The sequence below is a fragment of the Lampetra planeri genome, chromosome 44, assembly GCF_965212315.1.
Source record: "Lampetra planeri chromosome 44, kcLamPlan1.2.h2, whole genome shotgun sequence".
Lineage (NCBI taxonomy): Eukaryota > Metazoa > Chordata > Hyperoartia > Petromyzontiformes > Petromyzontidae > Lampetra > Lampetra planeri.
The window spans coordinates 3,550,209-3,567,310 of NC_136150.1; the positions used below are offsets into that span (position 1 = coordinate 3,550,209).

General features: G+C 56.7%; 1 protein-coding gene across 1 annotated transcript; it reads right to left on the reverse strand.

Annotated features, from left to right (window-relative positions):
* Nucleotides 1–341: 341 nt before the first annotated feature.
* On the reverse strand, nt 342–10,843 carry LOC144732811 (uncharacterized). Its single transcript, XM_078614419.1, has 7 exons — nt 10,032–10,843; nt 7,724–7,844; nt 6,615–6,766; nt 6,419–6,484; nt 5,124–5,243; nt 3,631–3,763; nt 342–1,839 (listed from the first exon to the last, which is right to left on the reverse strand). The coding sequence occupies exons 1-7, from the start codon at nt 10,215–10,217 to the stop codon at nt 701–703; spliced, it is 1,917 nt and encodes a 638-aa protein (XP_078470545.1). The 5' UTR covers nt 10,218–10,843; the 3' UTR covers nt 342–700.
* Nucleotides 10,844–17,102: the final 6,259 nt, after the last annotated feature.

Here is a 17,102-nt window from a genome sequence, read left to right on the forward strand (position 1 = left end):
GCAGAGAGTAGCAGCGAGCGCGTCGGACACGGGAGTCGCGCACGGGCGCGCGTTGTCACCAAGGCGATTCACAGCAACGTTCCGACTGAAGATTACGGAATAAATATGAATGGGGCAAATATGAACCGTCTCAGATTTGCGACGTGACACTGTGACGGTGGAAACCCCAACGCAGGTACACGCTCCTGAACGATCCACGCCCATTCCAGATGCCAAACCGTCATGGCACCTCACCAGCATTTGTTTAAGCCAAGCTCGACTCTGCTGATGAGATACTGAACGTCGAACCAATGATGCTGAAGTTATGTGCTCCCTGAAGGCCGTGTGGCCGATGAGACGTGTAATGAAAATAAACGTTTTATTATTGACGCGCGTTCATTTGTTCTGTTCGACGCGTAATCTCGTGAGCGATTGCTTCGTGCGCAGGTTTTGCCAGGATGGTCCTCTCTGTCGAGGCAGCTGCTGTGCGGAGATATCTGTGCGGAGTCTTCTGGGGACATTCAAAGTCCCAGTGTTTGTCGGTTGACTAACAACAACAATAATAATACCAGCACCGCACCACTCGAGACAACGCATTCACCACGTTGTAGGTCTCCCCTCTTCTGCTCCTGCGATATAATCTTGTTCCCGCGTTGTGTCCCGGTCTTGCGGGTAAGGCAACCCGAACACCCACCCACGGACATCCACAACCACGATCCAATCACGTCGCTGCCCCTCGCCCCTCCGCCAGGTGTCCCGCTGCGAGGTCACTCAAGTGGGGGCCCGGGAGAGGTCGGAGTCCCCTGGGCTGAACCGAGTGCCCGGTCCCTCCTCTGTCGGTGTCGGTCACCACCCCAGGCCCCGCCGTTGTCTCGTCGTCCTCGACCACGAACTCGCGGCCGTGCTCGCGCTGCGGGTCCCGGATAGTCGAACACCTCCCGTTGACCTTGAGGATGCTCCTGGGCGGCGGGGGCAGCTCGGGGATGGTGGGGGAGGAGGACGCGGGGCAGCTGCCCTCGGGGCAGCACGCTCGCCGCGGTGCCGCTCGACACGACCCCCTCGTGCGCCAGTGCGGCACCGCGCCCGCCCCGTCCAGCGCCCTCGCCGACACACCCCGCCACCGGGCACCGCTGTCCATCGCCACCCCCACCGGTGCCGTTGGGATCCACGCGGCGTCCTCGGAGGACTCGGGGTCTGGCAGGAGACCTCCGTGATTCTTGAGAATCCCTTTGGGGGGCTGCCTGGCTTCGTAGCCCACCGGTGATGACCCATAATGCCCCTGTGCGATGATTACGGTGGTGGTGGTGGCGTTGGCGGTGGCAATGTGTAACCACTGTTCTTGTGCCGACAAGGCCAAGGTGGAGGTGCCATCCTCTCGGATGAACGGCTGATGGCCAGGAGCCGTGTTGGGGTCCCCAGGGCCCCTTTTAGGGGTCTCACCGTGGTCCCCGTCAGATATCCACTGCATGGGAGGCCGTGGGGCCGCGGCGGCGGCGGCGGCGGCGGCGGCGGTGGTGGCGGCAGGAGTGTCGTCATCCTCGCTCCACTGCCGGTCAGGCATCGGCGAGGCCGGCAAGGAGGAGCCACCATCTCCGACCAACGGTTTGGGGTCAGCAGCCGTATTGGGGTCGCCTAAGTCCTCGGGGTTACCGGTCTCGCCGAGGTCCCCGTCGGAGAGCCACCGCGTGAGAGAAGTGGGCGGCGCGGTGGCGGCGGCGGCGGTGGAGACGGGCTCGTCGCAGCTCGTGCCAAGCGGCGTGTCGTAGCCCAAGTTGACCCACCAGTGAGCGGCGGCGTCGCGCACGCAGGCCCGGCGTGCCGGGTTCACCATGAGTAGCCAGCGGATGAGCCCGCACGCGTCTGGGATGGCAGGGGTGGGGGGCATTGTGGGTGTGATTGCGATGCATTGTGGGAGGCGTGTGCGCCATGTGGGGATTTCAGGAGCATTGTGGGACGGTGACGTGGCCAAGCAGCAGAGGTTCGCGATTCGAGCCCGGCGGCCGTCCCGGTGAATACTGGGGTGGTGCGATGTTAACCATACAAATACTACGTGGCGTGTGCTTCATAGCGGACGTTAAAGAACGCGTGGCGTTCATTATGCGTGGGGTTACGGTCTAAACATATTTGTAAAAGGACACGGCAAATCGCTCAATTGGGTCAAACTACACAGCAACTTCGCCTCCCGACTGCTAAAACTACTGCAGACGATACCCATCTGTGAAAGGCAGCAGCGCCTTCCTCCCCGATAGCCCTGCACCGTAACAATGTCGCGAATACCGAACCTGCTCCCGACGCCTTTTCACTTGGAGCTTCAGGCTCGTGTGCGACGTTCCAGCAAACTGAGGCTAGGCGTGTCACAAAAAAATTAACCCGTAAAAACAAAGTTTTTCACTATAAATCCTTAATATGCGTGGCGGCTAGAGTCCTCTTGTCCTCTGGCTTGAGATGGCTGCCACCTATGGGTCCGATGATTGCCTGCCACCATTAAGCAATTGGTAATTAAATATAAAAAAAAATTCCTAAAAAGTGTAAAGTTTTGGAAAAAAATGTTCACGAAAATAAATTGTCACGCACAACGAGTCTGTGTGCAAAATGTCAGCTCGATTGGATCACGGGAAGTGGGTTAAAAAACGACCGAAAGATTTGCACGGTCCTAAGCAAGCAAGCAAGCAACTTAATATAAAGGATTTAAAAAACCACAGTCGAGTACGGGTGGTGGCATGGGCGCTGTCGTTCTTACAGCGCGGGGTGGGGGGAGTGGGGGATCATCGCGAAGGGCGTCGAGCGCTCTGGTTGCACACGAGACACGGCCTCCAGTGGACTCCGTGGCGGGCGATGCTGCCGATGCTCCTGTGCGTGTCAGCCCGATTGCATAACTTGCTGTGTCGCATTTCAAACGTGGGACCGTGAGACGGCCGCGACAATGTGTCTGCCCTCGCGAGCGGCGTCACGGGATGTCTCGGGTCCACGGTGAAGCCCAGCGCTATATAAATGGGACAAGTACCAGATATGTCCTGGTCTGTTGACACGGAGCAGGACATATAGTCACACGATTTATGTTGAAAGTTTCCGTGACTTTATGTTGTGATTGCGCTGTGATCGGCCTGAACATCATCTGCCCGAGCCGCCTCGCGCTACGGGGAGGTTAATGACAGTGATTTATGCTTGTGCAATGTTTTCGATTTGTCACTTGAAGATTTATATTCGCGTCATTGTTGTACCTCGCCCCGATTTATTTTGCTGCTGTTGTCATTTTGTTGACCCAGCGTCACTCTTGAAAACGACTCTCATCCTCGCCTCTCGAATTCTCACAAAATACGCCCAGAAGCCGGAACACGACATTCTTGCTATTTCCAGGTGCACTGTTGGATCTCGACGGCGGTGCGCATTAGGGGGCACCGGTGGTGCATCGTCCAGTCATCTCAGCGACCTGGGCCTGTCCCGTGACCTCCAGCCAGCGGGCGCACGACACTTCACGTGGCCTTAAAGTGCACCTAGCCTGGCACAAGCGCCGTGGTGACGTAACCGCCACTGAGTGGCGAATGGCCGTTGCTTGTTATTGCATTGTGGGTCTCTCCTCGGGGGTGCATTGTGGGTCTCCGCGGGGGTGCATTGTGGGTCCCCGTGGGTGGGCATCACATGGGGCCTCACCTGACGGCTGCGCCGGCTCTGCGTACTCTCCGCGGCTGATGTGCCGTGTCAGCGCCTTCAGGTGGCGCCCGTGGAAGGGCATGGAGCCATAGACGAGGATGTAGAGCAGCACCCCCAGCGCCCAGCTGTCAACCTGAGAGAGGGAGAGTGGCGTGACGGGGGTGGGGGACACGCGGTGCAGGATTTGCAGAGCCTCTGGATTACGTTTCTCATTACGCGCGCGCGTTACGGAGATGAAGCCGTGATAGGCTGAGTCGGAGAACCCGCGCGCACAAAGACAAAGGTCCCCCGTGTAGCCCACACAGGCTGTCGGGGTAAGTTCATCGTGCTTCAGCCGCACCGAACCTCACAAAAATAATATTCAGGGCCTACCTTGGCTCCTCCCACCCTCAACCAGTATATATACAAATACTGTTTCTTGGAATTTCTCTCACTTGATACAGCAAGCGTGCTGTGACGGTTCCACATGAAGACGGAAGCTTGTGTTGCCTCCGAAACGTCGTGATTTTTATTTTTTATTTTATTTTTATTTTACTTTTATTAATTTTAATTTTATACCTACGTGACTTTACCGAAAAAACCTAAGAAAATGAATCCTTGCAGTCACGAAAGCTTCAAATCTAGAATTGTTTGCGAGCGCCTGTTACGAAGGCACGGCACGGCACAAGAGGGCGGTGGTTTTGGTGTCTCCAGCACCACGCCCGGCCATCTCTGTCTCCCCAGGGCGATGTTCCCACACCACGCCAGGAACTAATTTAAGGCTGAGTCGACCAAGGGGCGGTCGAGGACGGGTTCAGACATTTATGACTGATGTTGTTGGTCGTGAGCGGGAGTCAATCTTTAGGCTTCGTAGCGCAGTGCTCTAGCCGCTGCGCCACCACTCCCCCCACACATACACAATTACATACAAAGAGAAAGATCCCCCGTATAGCCTTAACAGACTGTCGGAGCAAGTGCTGTTAGCGAGCACCTATGAAGGCCGGAACGGTACACGAGAGGGTGGGTGGCCAGCACCACGACCGACCGCCTTTGTCTCCCCAGTGGCGATGTTTACACACCATACCAGAAACTCATTGCAGGCTGAGTCGACCTAGGGGATGCCCGGGACCGGTTCAGATAATCGTCACTGGTGTTGGCCGTGAGCGGGAATCGAACCCGGGTCGCCGGGTTCATAGCGCAGCGAGCTAACCGCCACACCACCGCTCCCCTACATACACAATTACATACACCCTACTGTATACACACATGCGCGGAGGCATGCGTACACGCACACACGCGCGCACGCACAATCACACGCGCGCGCACACAGTGCGAGACCCATATAGACGCGGTAATGAGATCTGTGCGCGTGCCTTATTGTGCCGCGCGGGTTTAAATCCGGAGCTCTGAGTTCTCTTCGGGACCGCACCACCGAGGGCCTCCCAGTTCCGACCCGGGTTCTGACCCCGGCGGCGGGGGTGGTGGGGGGTCACCGGGGTTTTCGCGGCGCGTACCTCGGGCCCCAGGTAGGCCGTGCCGTTGACGATCTCGGGCGACGCGTACAGGGGGCTGCCGCAGAACGTGCTCAGCAAACGTCCATTCCCGAACTCGCTGGAGAGGCCGAAATCGGCGATCTGGGGGGGGGGGGGGGGCGCCCGTAGGGATAGTGGCAGGCTTACTCTTAGTTCTTTCGGTAAAGTCACGTAGGTAAAAAATTAAATTAAAATGAACAAAAACAATAAAATCATTAATTTGAATTTCATTTTTTACCTACGTGACTTTACCGAAAGAACTAAGAGTATGAATCCTTGCAGTCACGAAAGCTTCAAATCTAGAATAGTGGCAGGTGTCAATCGAAAATCGACAGGTTTCTGGGTTAGTTTGGTTCAACCGTGGAGGTGAGAACTCCAGAAATTCGTGGGTAGGCCCCACTGCCAAGCGTGGCCGACCTAGGTCACCAAAACGACAAAAAGCTAAAATCACGTAAACGCCACGCATAGCGATGAAGCAAACAGAAAATTGGAGGAAAAACAACCGCAGAGCAGACAAACTTTCCACGCTCTAACGCAGAGAATCCTGGACAAAGGAGACGCAATGCCCCACAGCAACGCACCGTGCTCGTATGGAACAGGGCCCCGTAGTTTGGATTGAGTGCTCCTGCCAATGACACACGGTGATCCAGTAGCATGTGTTTAACAAGCCAGACCCTGCCAAAGAGGCCCAAGATGTTGAAACCAATCCAGAGTTTTCTCGCCCACACAATCGCTGCTGCTGCTGCTGCTGGAAGTGGCAGAGTCGGGGTTGAATTTCTCACCGAAATGTTTTCCTGGTAGCAGAAATTCCAGGAATATGCACGTGACTGGTAGCCACAGCCACAGTGAGAGATATACTGGATGTGGCGTGCCGAGGCTGGGAAGATTTACAATCTACAGGTCGTTTAGTTCACTATGCACATGGTGGGTCACTGACCACAAGAATACCGCCACCTCAAGCGCTGTGTATCACCATCATCGTCAGCCAAGATCGATCCACTGTTGGGCGATGGCCTCCAAAAGCCGTGGTCGGTCACGGGGGATCATTTGACCATACTTTACCACGCTGGTCAGTGTGGGTATAGGTGAAGGGTGGGTGGGGGCCACTGACGTTGCCATAACCGGCAATCGAACTCGGGTCGCCCCGGTTGGCAGTGCAGCGCCCACCGCTGCACTACCGCTGCCCCCCCCCCCCCCCCTGCGATTTGAAAATCGGAAATGAATCTCCTGGATCGCACGCCCTCGTGTTCCCCTCTCCCACCTCCTCCACCTCTCACCTTCACGTTGTAGCTCTCGTCCAGGAGGATATTCTCCAGTTTGAGGTCACGATGGACAATACCATTCTGCCGGGGAAGGGGGGGGGGAACAGAGGGGCCGACATGTGATGGGGCGTGATTGACACCCGGCGATGATAAAAAAAAAACTCCCTCTGGGCGGCTGACGTCCCCAGCCCGGGGTGGGCGTCTCGCTCACCTGGTGGCAGTAGAGCACGGCGGACACGATCTGGCGGAAGAGGCGGCGGGCCTCGTCCTCCGGCAGCCTGCGCTCGTGTGAGACGAGGTCGTAGAGCTCCCCACGGCTCGCCAGCTCCAGCACCAGCACCAGGCGCTCCCGGCTCTCCAGGACTGAGCAACCGTCATCACCACCACCATCATTACTACCATTACCACCACCACCACCATCATCACTACCATCATTACCACCACCACCACCATCGCCACCATCACCACCATCACCACCACCATCACCACCATCACCATCACTACCATCACCACCATCACCACCATCATCACCACCACCACCATCATCACCATCACCACCACCACCACCGCCACCATCGCCACCATCACCACCATCACCACCACCATCACCACCATCACCACCATCATCACCACCACCATCACTACCATCACCACCACCACCATCACCATCACCACTATCACCACCACCATCACCACCACCATCACCACCATCACCATGTCAACCGACCACCAAAGACAAATAGGGCAAGTTGCTGTTCGCGAGCCACCTATGAAGGCCGGCACGGCCGCGTTTGTCTCCCCAAGTGGCGATGTTTGCACACCGCACCAGGTACTCGTTTGAGGCCGAGCCGACCTTGGGGAGGCCCGGGACCGGTTCAGATAATCGTCACTGGGTGTTGGCCGTGTGCGGGAATCGAACTCGGGTCGCCCGGTGCGAAGCGCAAGCGTGGTGCTCACCGCTACACCACCGCTCCCCACACAGACACACAACCACCAGCACAACCACAACCACCCCTCACACTTTCCTCAGTCACCACTTTTTTTTTATCCTCCCATCGCTATCCACTTTTGAACCCCCATGGCCCCCCCCATGGGCCCCCCATGCCCCCCCCCATGGGCCCCCCCATGCCCCCCCCATGGGCCCCCCATGCCCCCCCCCCATGGGCCCCCCATGCCCCCCCCATGGGCCCCCCCCCATGGGCCCCCCCATGCCCCCCCCATGGGCCCCCCCCATGGCCCCCCCCCATGGGCCCCCCCCATGGGCCCCCCATGCCCCCCCCATGGCCCCCCCCCCCTCAAGGGCCCCCACGGTCCCCGTACCCTCGTGGACCCCGATGATGTGGGGGTGTCGCAGGGTGGCCATGAGGCGGATCTCCCTGCGGATGCGCGCGATGCCATCTTCCCCCGGCACCTTGTCCTTGCGGATTGTCTTGATGGCCACCTGGAGTGCGAGAGGCGCGGGGGGGGAGGCCGACAATCACCCAGCTCGCAGCTCGCAGCACCTCGCATCCCCTCACAGTGCCGGATGAAGCTAGTGCGGGGCCTGTAGCATATGTTGTTATAAAGGGGCCCTAAATAAATAAATAAAACACAAATATGAAAGCACAGTTTTTTCACTTGCACAGCAAAGTAATTGTATTTTTTTCATACAGCCAGCTAAAACGACAATTCGCTATCCTTAAACGCCCAGTCGTTCATAAAAGTTGAAGGCGGTATAGTACTATAGTAATAGAGCAAGTGCAGAATCACTGAACCGGAATTGATAGCTTGGAAGCATTTAGGGCTGGGGCCCTTGAAAGTGCGGGGCCCGTATAATATGCAGCTATTTGTGCTACTAGGATAATCCGACACTGCTCCTCCATCCCTCAACAAACACACCCATCACATCAGCCGCACGCACACACACACGGCTCTCCACCCAGGAGTGCATCAATTGCAGGTCGCCCGCCGCATCCGTGGCGAGCGCGTCTCGAGGCTCAACTCCGCCCGCAAATCACGACACGGCGGCTCTTTTCGGAGCCACCGCTTGTACGCGAAGGGGTGGGCCGGGCGTGTGTGCCGACATCGCGGTCCAAATTTGACAAATGACTCGCGCAAGTTGTCCGATGGCGCCACGGTGGCTAGGAGATGTTGACTGCCTCGCCCAGTATGCAGGAGGTCGTGGGTACGATCCCGACCCTGACGCCTGCTGCTGTATATTTGGAATTTTCTTGTCTCTCGCTCTCTCTGTTGGCCATGTGGATTTTTGTCCGGGTCCTCCGGTTGTTTCCTCCACATTTATACAGTAATCAACAACACGCGTTCAGAGTATTTGGGCACTATACATGTCCACGCGATAAGCCAACTTCGTTGCGCTATCATTTGTGGCCAGGTCGCTTCTGAAAAAGAGCTAAATAGCTCAGTGGGCCCTTACCTGGTAAACGCACCGATTAGCACGGTCGGCTACGTACGGTGCGAAAGAAGTCCAACATACCGTACATACACACGTCTGAGCAACATCGGTTCCACACCAGCACAACTCTCTGGACCGGTTTCGACATTCAGACGTCTCATCAGCGGTCAGGCTGCCTTGAGACAACGTTGGTGAACTGCCAGATGATGATTACAGGCAAGAGACTCTCTCTCTCTCTCTGTGGGGCGATGGTGGTGTCGGTGGTGTCAGTGGTGGTGGTGGTGGGAAGCGGTGGCGGTTAACAATGCACTGTGAAGTATAAACCACGGTAATTGAAATCGATATATTTGCGTACGGGGTAACCGCATGAAAAAAACCCGGTAAAAACCGGTTACCGGTTTGTGGCCCATACAGAAATGTATGTAAAGGTGCGTTGTGAACTGAGACACGTCTAGAGATGCTGCTGTGGTGTAATGGTCAGCAGCAGCAGCACCAAGCGAATTGCGAACCAGAGGGACGCCGGTTCGATTGCATCTCCCAGCGCTGCAGCTGAAACGACGGGGCGAGTTTGTTAAATCCCCGCCGCCCTCGCCCCCCGTTCACCCAGCAGCGGACGCGTGTTCACCACAGTTACGGCTCTCATCGGAAGGTCGCGTGAGGGTCCGTGGCTACTGCCCATTTCGGAAGAGTAGACCAAGTGCCCCCTCCAGAGGAGGGCCCCTTCCGCCGCCAGTGGCGCGAGTGAGCCACTTGCAGGGCCTGCATCTTCACCCGTCATCGGAGCCCGCAACGTGACCCCGTGCGGTTTGTCCATTAGCGCGTTGGCAGTCGGCGCGTTCGTCACCAAAACTCCACCCGTCAACGATGGCCGGTAACCGCCCGAGGTGGCAAATGCCAGTGGTGTCCGGCCGGGCAGTACTCTGGGTCGTGCACAAAGCCCGCGTTCAACAGACTCAGTGCGGCTTCCCATTCATCGCACGTCATGTCTCCCCCAGACGTTTCAGTTCACGTTCTTTTCCCTCCCCCGCCCAAAGTGACATTCTCTCCGAAAAAAACACACTACCGCCTCAATCTTGCTATCACACATATTTGCGATCCAAAGATGCAATTCTTCAACAAAAGCTTTGTTAGCAGTCGTCACCCCGAGCGGTACCCAATATCTGATTTTTTTGGCCCAATTGGCCAAGCACCACCGCCGAGGCCAGGTTCACGGCCAGGTCCACGCCCAGCACTCACCTGTCGGCCCGTGAGTCGCTCCACGCCCTTGTGAACCTTGCCGTACGTGCCACTCCCCAGTGGCCCCAGAAGCGTGTACCTCCCTCCCAGGGCCTCCCTGCCCCTTCCCTGATGCTGCTGCTGCTGCCCCACGTGCCCTCCCGGCTGCCCCCGTCCTCCGCGTTGCCCGCATGGGGGGAGGACCATTGTTGGTCCCAGGAGCAGATTTTCTTCCTCTGGTGGCAGGGACAGAGAGAGAGAGATGAGAGGTGGTGGAGGTGTGTGTGTGTGTGCCAATGTGTGTCAGCGAGTGTGTCGGTGCGTGCATCAGTGCGAGTGTGCATTCGGGTGTCGGTGTGTGGCAGTGAGCCTGTGTCAGTGTCAGTAAATGTGTCGGTGTGTGTCACTGTTATCAGTGTGTCACTGCTATCAGTGCTTCGGTGTCAATGTTGTCGAGTGGCACTGCGTCAATGTGCTTGTGACAGAGGCGCTGCCTGTAGGTCTCCGTCTTACTGTGTGTTCGTGTGGCTATATTTGTGTAGCTATGCGCGTGTCTGTGGGTGCTCGTTACCAGCACTTGCCCGAACAGTCTGTCAGAGGCTATACGAGGGATAATTATCTTTGTATGTATTTGAAGGTGTGGCTGTGTGTGTGGTGTGTGTGCACGTCTTTACCCCTGTACACGTCTGTGCGTCTGTATCTGGGTGCGGATAAATGTGTGTTGCTATGTGTGCGTGTGTCTCTCCGTCTCCACCGCTCCACGTCTCACCACGTCTCCCTCCTCTCTCTCCCTCCTCGGATTATCTCAACGAGTGGAAGAGCGCGGGGGGCATTTATAGCCGGGGGCGGGGAGGGGGATCCGAAGGGGAGGGGTCTGGGGGAGGGAACCCCCCCCTCCTCGTCACTGCCCATATATGGAGTGGAGGCAGAGCGGGGGTACAACGGATGACATCATCCGCCCCCCTCTCACATTAAAGTGCGCGCGCGTGCGTGTGTGGGGAGGGGTGGCGCAGTGGTGAGCATGCTGCTCAACGAACCCCGACCGCCCGAGTTCGACTCCCAGGCCACGGCTCACATCCAAAGTGATTTCTGAACCGGCCTCTGAGCCGCCGATAGGTCAACTCAGCCTTAACATGACAACACGTGGTACATTGCCTGCGTGGCGTGTGGACATCAGCCCTGGGGAGATGAAGGCGGCCCGGTGGCGGATGGAGCAAGTGCTTAATTGAGCTCTAATTAGCTGCATCCAGCCCGCCCCCCTGTAAGGCAGGTCGCGTTACACAGCGCCCCGCTCCCACGTCCCGTGACCTCGGCTAAAATAAACATTCAAATATGTGGGGCGAGGGTTACACAATGGACACGGGGTGCGGTCTCATCGCAATGGCGCTGCATGGGAAGGGGCGGTGGTGGTAGTGGCCAGAGGTGGGACAAAGTCATTGTTATGCAAGTCCAAGTCGAGTCGCAAGTCATCAAATTCATGACTCGAGTCTGACTCGAGTCCAAGTCACATGACTCGAGTCCACACCTCTGGTAGTGGCTACGAGATGCCTTCCCTAGGGTACGATGAATGGGGGGGTGGGGGGGTGAATGGGAGGGGGTGAATTGGAGGGAGGGGTGACCGCCCCGGACCCCGCGCCTTGGGGGGTGCCCACGCTTCGATGTCACGGTGTCAGATGTACTAGTTTAGGGTTTAGTTTTCAAGGCGTTGGGTGGGGGGGGGGCTCACACGGTGGGGCTCGCCGGTAATCTCCAGCGCTGTGCAGGTAAGAGGGTGGGTGGGTCACCGCGAACATACAGATGATGTTGTTGTTGTGAAACTCCCAATCTCGCCGTGGGTGGCGTCGAGGAGTTTGCCATATTCCGGCTCGCCAGGAGGCGGAAGCGCATCAAGTGGGCTAATCGCCATTTGTTTCAATCTGTACGGGGATTGAGTTGTTGTCCTTTCTCGCGCGCGTGGGGGTTACACGTCCGGGTGTTCCGATTCCCCCCCCCCCACTTGTATGAGCACTCGTTCATTGGCTGAAAACTTCCGAAAATAAGAACGCAATACAGGACCCCTCCTGAAAAAGAATCGAATGACTGTGTGGCTCTGGTGGATTGCTATAATATTACGAGTCATACAAACTGTGGACCACGGTCACACAACCCTAACCATATCTCTAAACCGTACACTCAACACAACAACAACAACCCAACATCACATTCCTAAGCGTAAAAGCAACCTTAGCCATATCGGACTCTGGTACAAAAAGCTGTACATTTCACAACACCCACGTCCAACCATAAACGTATCCAAAAAGTTATCGGACAATTAATTTAACCACACACTAAACCATCTCTATGGCTCTAAACCAAGGCCTGAACGTGAACCTGAACCACGCGCATCTCGAAACGAAGGGATAGGTGAGAGGAGATGAAAAGGAGAGGGCATCTTCTTAGTTCTTTCGGTAAAGTCACGTAGAAGGGAAATAATAAAATAATAAAAATTAAACATAATAAGAGGGCAGTTGAGGAGGTGGTGGGTGATGAGGAGAGATGGTGAGAAGCGAATAGGAGCAGAGGAAAAGGAGGCAGATGACTGGGGGAGAGGAGGGAGCAGCACTGGAGGACAGAGAACGCGTGATGTGCACAGGAGGTATGTTCAACTTCTTTCGCACCGTGCGTAGGCCGAACCGTGCTAATTCGAGGGCTGCGGGGGAAGAGAGGAGTGGAAGAGACGCTTCGACGCGTGTGGGCGAGCGGGTCGCGCAGTTTATTGTAACACAGCTGCCGGGCGGGGTGCACCCCCCGCGCCCACAGAGATAGAAAAAAAACACAAATCAGAGAAGGACCCCCTCGCGTCTCCCGCGTCGTCGTCGTCGTCAAAGAGTTCATTCGTTTCGAGTGCAGCAGACGCGAGCCAGGAGACCGACATCCCTTCTCGCGTAGCTGCGACACGGGTCGCTGTAAGGACCCAGCGTTTGCCGCTCGTCTGCGACGAATCGTGATCGCCGGGAAGGAGTCGCCCCATTCTTCTCGGATGTCAGCCGTCCGTGCTGTCGACACCCGGCCACTCTACGGATCCAGGCTCAGGACCGTCCCCTCCTCCTCTTCCTCCTCCTCCGCCGCCACCTACGGCTGCCTCGCGGGACATCACGCCGAGGCGGTCTCACTGCATGGCGATGTTCTCAATGCGAGTTTGAGCGACGCTCTTAGGCGAGGCTATACAGCCACAGTTTGGCACAGAGTCGAGCCGATGCTCATACTGAGAGCACTACAACCATCGTTTATTTATTTAGGGCCCCCAAAAATGTGGAGGGGGGGGGTGGGGTTAATTTCACTTTTTTCGTTCATGAAACTAGGCGTACAAAATGGTTGTAGTTGGATGCCGAGTTAGAAAAACTAAAACATTAAAAAAATTGTACATTTTTCAACCTCCCAAAATGTGGTGGCCTCCCCCACGCTGCGACGGTCACGAGGGAGGGGGGGGGGGGGCTGTTTGACCATACTTCACCACGCTGGTCAGTGCGAGTTGAAAATAGACGGGGAGGCCAGACGTAGACGTTCGCTACACAGGGTGCAAAGCAGAGGTCGCAAACGGGGTTTGATTCCTTACCCGTACCCGGCCGCACCTGGGTCGCAAACGGGTACCCGTACCCGGCCGGGTATCGGGTAGGGTACGGGTATCGGGTACCTGATTGCGACCTCTGGGATGAAGCCATGTTGCAGGCGCGGGTGGGTTGATTCTAGGAACTTGAATTGTGAGAAGAGACAAGACGTTGGGAAATGAGTAACAAACAGTTATTCACCGGTGACTCACGGCCTACCCGTACCAGGCCGCACCAGGGTCGCAAACGGTTACCCGTCCCCGGCCGGGTACGGGTAGCCGGGTATCGGGTAGGGTACGGGTATCGGGTACCGGTTGCGACCTCTGGTGCACAGCACAACAAATGGCACGTGCTGCATGGCCCTCCTCTGCCACGCGTAGCGTCTATGCCCCCTCGCGGTGCACGGTGAGTGGCACCCGACTGGTGCAGGGGGGGGGGGCCACGTACCGCCCAGGGGGGGGGGGCCCTACCCCGCTTAGCTTCCGATGGGAAACATTCCCCGTGAAATGTGGTCATAGGCACAAATAGGTGGAGTGAAACCAAAAAATGTCGGGAACATTCGATCCGTAGGGTCCAAAGATCGGGGAAAGCCAAAACAAATTCTACGCTGGGACTCACGGACGAAAGGGGGGGGGGGGTCGGAACCCCGGTTCGATTCCCAGCCACGGCCAACACGAGTCGTGAGCGCGGAATCCAAACCGGCCCTGGGCACCACCCCTCCGCGAGCGAGCGCGGTGAAGTATGGTCAAAACAACGCCCCCGACACACGGGACCACGTGCACAGGAGCAGTAGGGCGACGGCGCGCGGCAACGAGAGAAGAGCGAGCGGCTTGGGGGGGGGGGGGGGTGTCGCGCCGCCTCGCCACTGAACGAGGCAGCAGCAAAGGGGGAAGTGTGTACACCCACGGCTTACACACGAGTAGACAGGTTGGCGAAGGTCACCGCTGGGCCGGACCTCGACCGCGCGCAAGCTACACGCGTCTTTCAACACGGGGAGAAACTACAGCTCTCGGGATGAGCGTCAAAACGTGCACACTTCTCCATGGCTTCCCATCGTCATCATTACCAACAACATCATCATCATAATCCACGTCGTGTCTGCCTGCGTAACGAGCGCCACGATCAGTTTGCAAGTCCTAATCCTGTTGGCAATTTGACCTTATCGAGGCGCGGACTGGTGCAGACACATTCACACCCGCGGACGACTTCCCACCACGTGGCACTCGTTTTTAGCAACCCGGCAAAGACGACGACGATTGGGTGAAGGATGGATCGCCAGTCCTGGTTTTGCGAGTCAAGTTCTGCGATGACCATCGACGCTCACGGTGTATTGGTCAAGAATCGCAACGGAGCAGCTCCTGACGACATCGGAGACGTCGCGACGGGAATCGGTTCGCGTGCAGCTGCGCAGTTGGACCGCGGCGAGAGGTGGCCGTGGATTTTGGAGGCATTCATCCAGCAGTGGATTGAAGGGTTGCATCACTGCAATTGTTATTAGTGTTACTACTCTGGTATGTTGTACAACCCGATTTGGTGGGGCTCGGTTTCTCTGACCGAGACACGCAGCGTCGATTTTGACTTATTACAATTCATCGTAGGCTCTTTGCGTTTGGCCACAAAATAACTTGGGTAATAGTTTGTCGTGAAGCCCTCCAATTAGACACGATGCTCTTATGTTTGGGTGGCGGAGGGTCTTGCGACATACATTTGACAACATAATTGCGTGGCCGAACCCAAAATTCAGGAATGAATCCGTGACATCGCCTGCGAAAAAGGTGCCTGTTAAGTTGAGCAACGGGCACGGTGACAATGGGAGCAAGTGGGTCCTGACCAGGGTCCCAATTCACGCGGTCCTCATCGTCCCGTGCACAGCTACGCTCCCGACAAAAACACAAATTTACATTTCCATAAAAAAAACACGACACAAATCCACGTTCACCTTCGAACCACGCACGCACGCGATGCCGTTTCTCTTTGGTTCGTTTTGATTTCTAGAAGAGCTGCGAAGTTCAGCTACAGCGGACCTCCGCCGGCCCCCTACTCGACGATTTCCGCTGGGTGTAAAGAGATAAAACCAACAAAAACAAAAACCAGAAATCACTCTGCGATCAATCGCGACGACGACGACGACAACAGTACCTCGAACTCGGCAGCAATGGCACCAACGCGCCCGCTCCGCCGCATCGACCGTCAAAAGTACGAACGGAAACCGCCCGGAACAATCTTTAAAACAAAAAAAACCCGACGGAACTTAATTATCGGTATTAATAGTAAAGTACGAATAACCCGCGCCCTGTTTGCGGGCAAACGCGCGCGCAATAAAACAAACATAACATAAACTAGCAAGTGCCATGTATCCGGGACGAGGAGCCTGCCAATACTGGGAGGCAAACGGGCAGTAACCCAACGGGCGGATTCGATTTTGGATCTGCGTCCAACTAGGACCCATGTCTGACAGAGAGAGAGCATTTGCCTCTAAATATCCGGCAGTTCAGCGGCGTTTGCTCAAGCGAGCCCGACTCTGCTGATGAGATACTGAACGTGGAAACCGATTCTGAGTTGATCTCGTGTTGAACCAATGCGGCTGAAGTTCTACACTCCCACCAGAAGGCCGTGCGTGTGGCTGATGGGGATGTGTAAAACGTTTACATTTTCTTAAGCGCAGAGACAAATCTGGAAGGCGTATCTGCTTAGTTTTGCGTTTAAGTCACCGATCAAAGGTGCGTGGTTGTTTGACCAAACTCCACCACGCAGGACCAGTTGATAGTACCAATCGCCACCGTCATAACCGGCCGGATTCAGAGCCCAGTGCACTTACCACCGCATCACCACATCGGTCAAGCACGAGCTACAATTATAACGACAACACTTTAGTGAAGCCGCCGCTGTGGTGGGATGCTCAGCAGCAGCAGCACTGGGCCTTGCAATCCAGAGGGCACCGGTTTGATTCCAACTCCCGGCGGGGAAATTGAAAAGATTGGGCACATTTCTGAAACATCCCCCCCCCAGCCGCCACCACCTTAGTCCATCCAGCAGTGGACATGGGTTCTCTGTCGATCGGCAGGTCGTGTGTGGTGGGGTAAAGTGTGGGTACGCCCGCCTCTACCAAGACGTCTGCTTAGCGTGGAAGAGTAGACCAAATACCCTCTCTTGGTAGTGGTGGGGTGCTTTCTAGAGCTCCCTCTAACGGAGGCTTTCTTGCCAGCGTGAGCGAAAACTTGCAGGGCCGCGCCTCTAGCTTTAGTTACAATCGCGAGGACTGCGAATGACCGGTGGGGGCTCGGGGGGGGGGGCTCGAGGGGGTGGGGGCTCGAGGGGGTGGGGGCTCGAGGGGGTGGGGGCTCGGGGGGGGGGGGGGGCTCGAGGGGGTGGGGGCTCGAGGGGGGGGGGGCTCGAGGGGGGGGGGGTCCGTGCGCGTCCCGAATGTGGGCGCAGCACGGCGAGACGCAACGCCGCCGACTCGCTCAAGGAAGAGCAATAAAAACATCGTTATCACTGATCGTAG

What these genes read in the sequence shown, in the direction of transcription:
- LOC144732811 (XM_078614419.1), bottom strand. Translation starts at nt 10,217, where the DNA reads ATGGTCCTCCCCCCATGCGGGCAACGCGGAGGACGGGGGCAGCCGGGA. An exon ending in CGGCCTACCTGGGGCCCGAG is followed by an intron (nt 3,764 to 5,123) that starts GTACGCGCCGCG and finishes TCCCTCTCTCAG; the next exon opens with GTTGACAGCTGGGCGCTGGG. An exon ending in AGAGCCGGCGCAGCCGTCAG is followed by an intron (nt 1,840 to 3,630) that starts GTGAGGCCCCAT and finishes CTGCCATCCCAG; the next exon opens with ACGCGTGCGGGCTCATCCGC.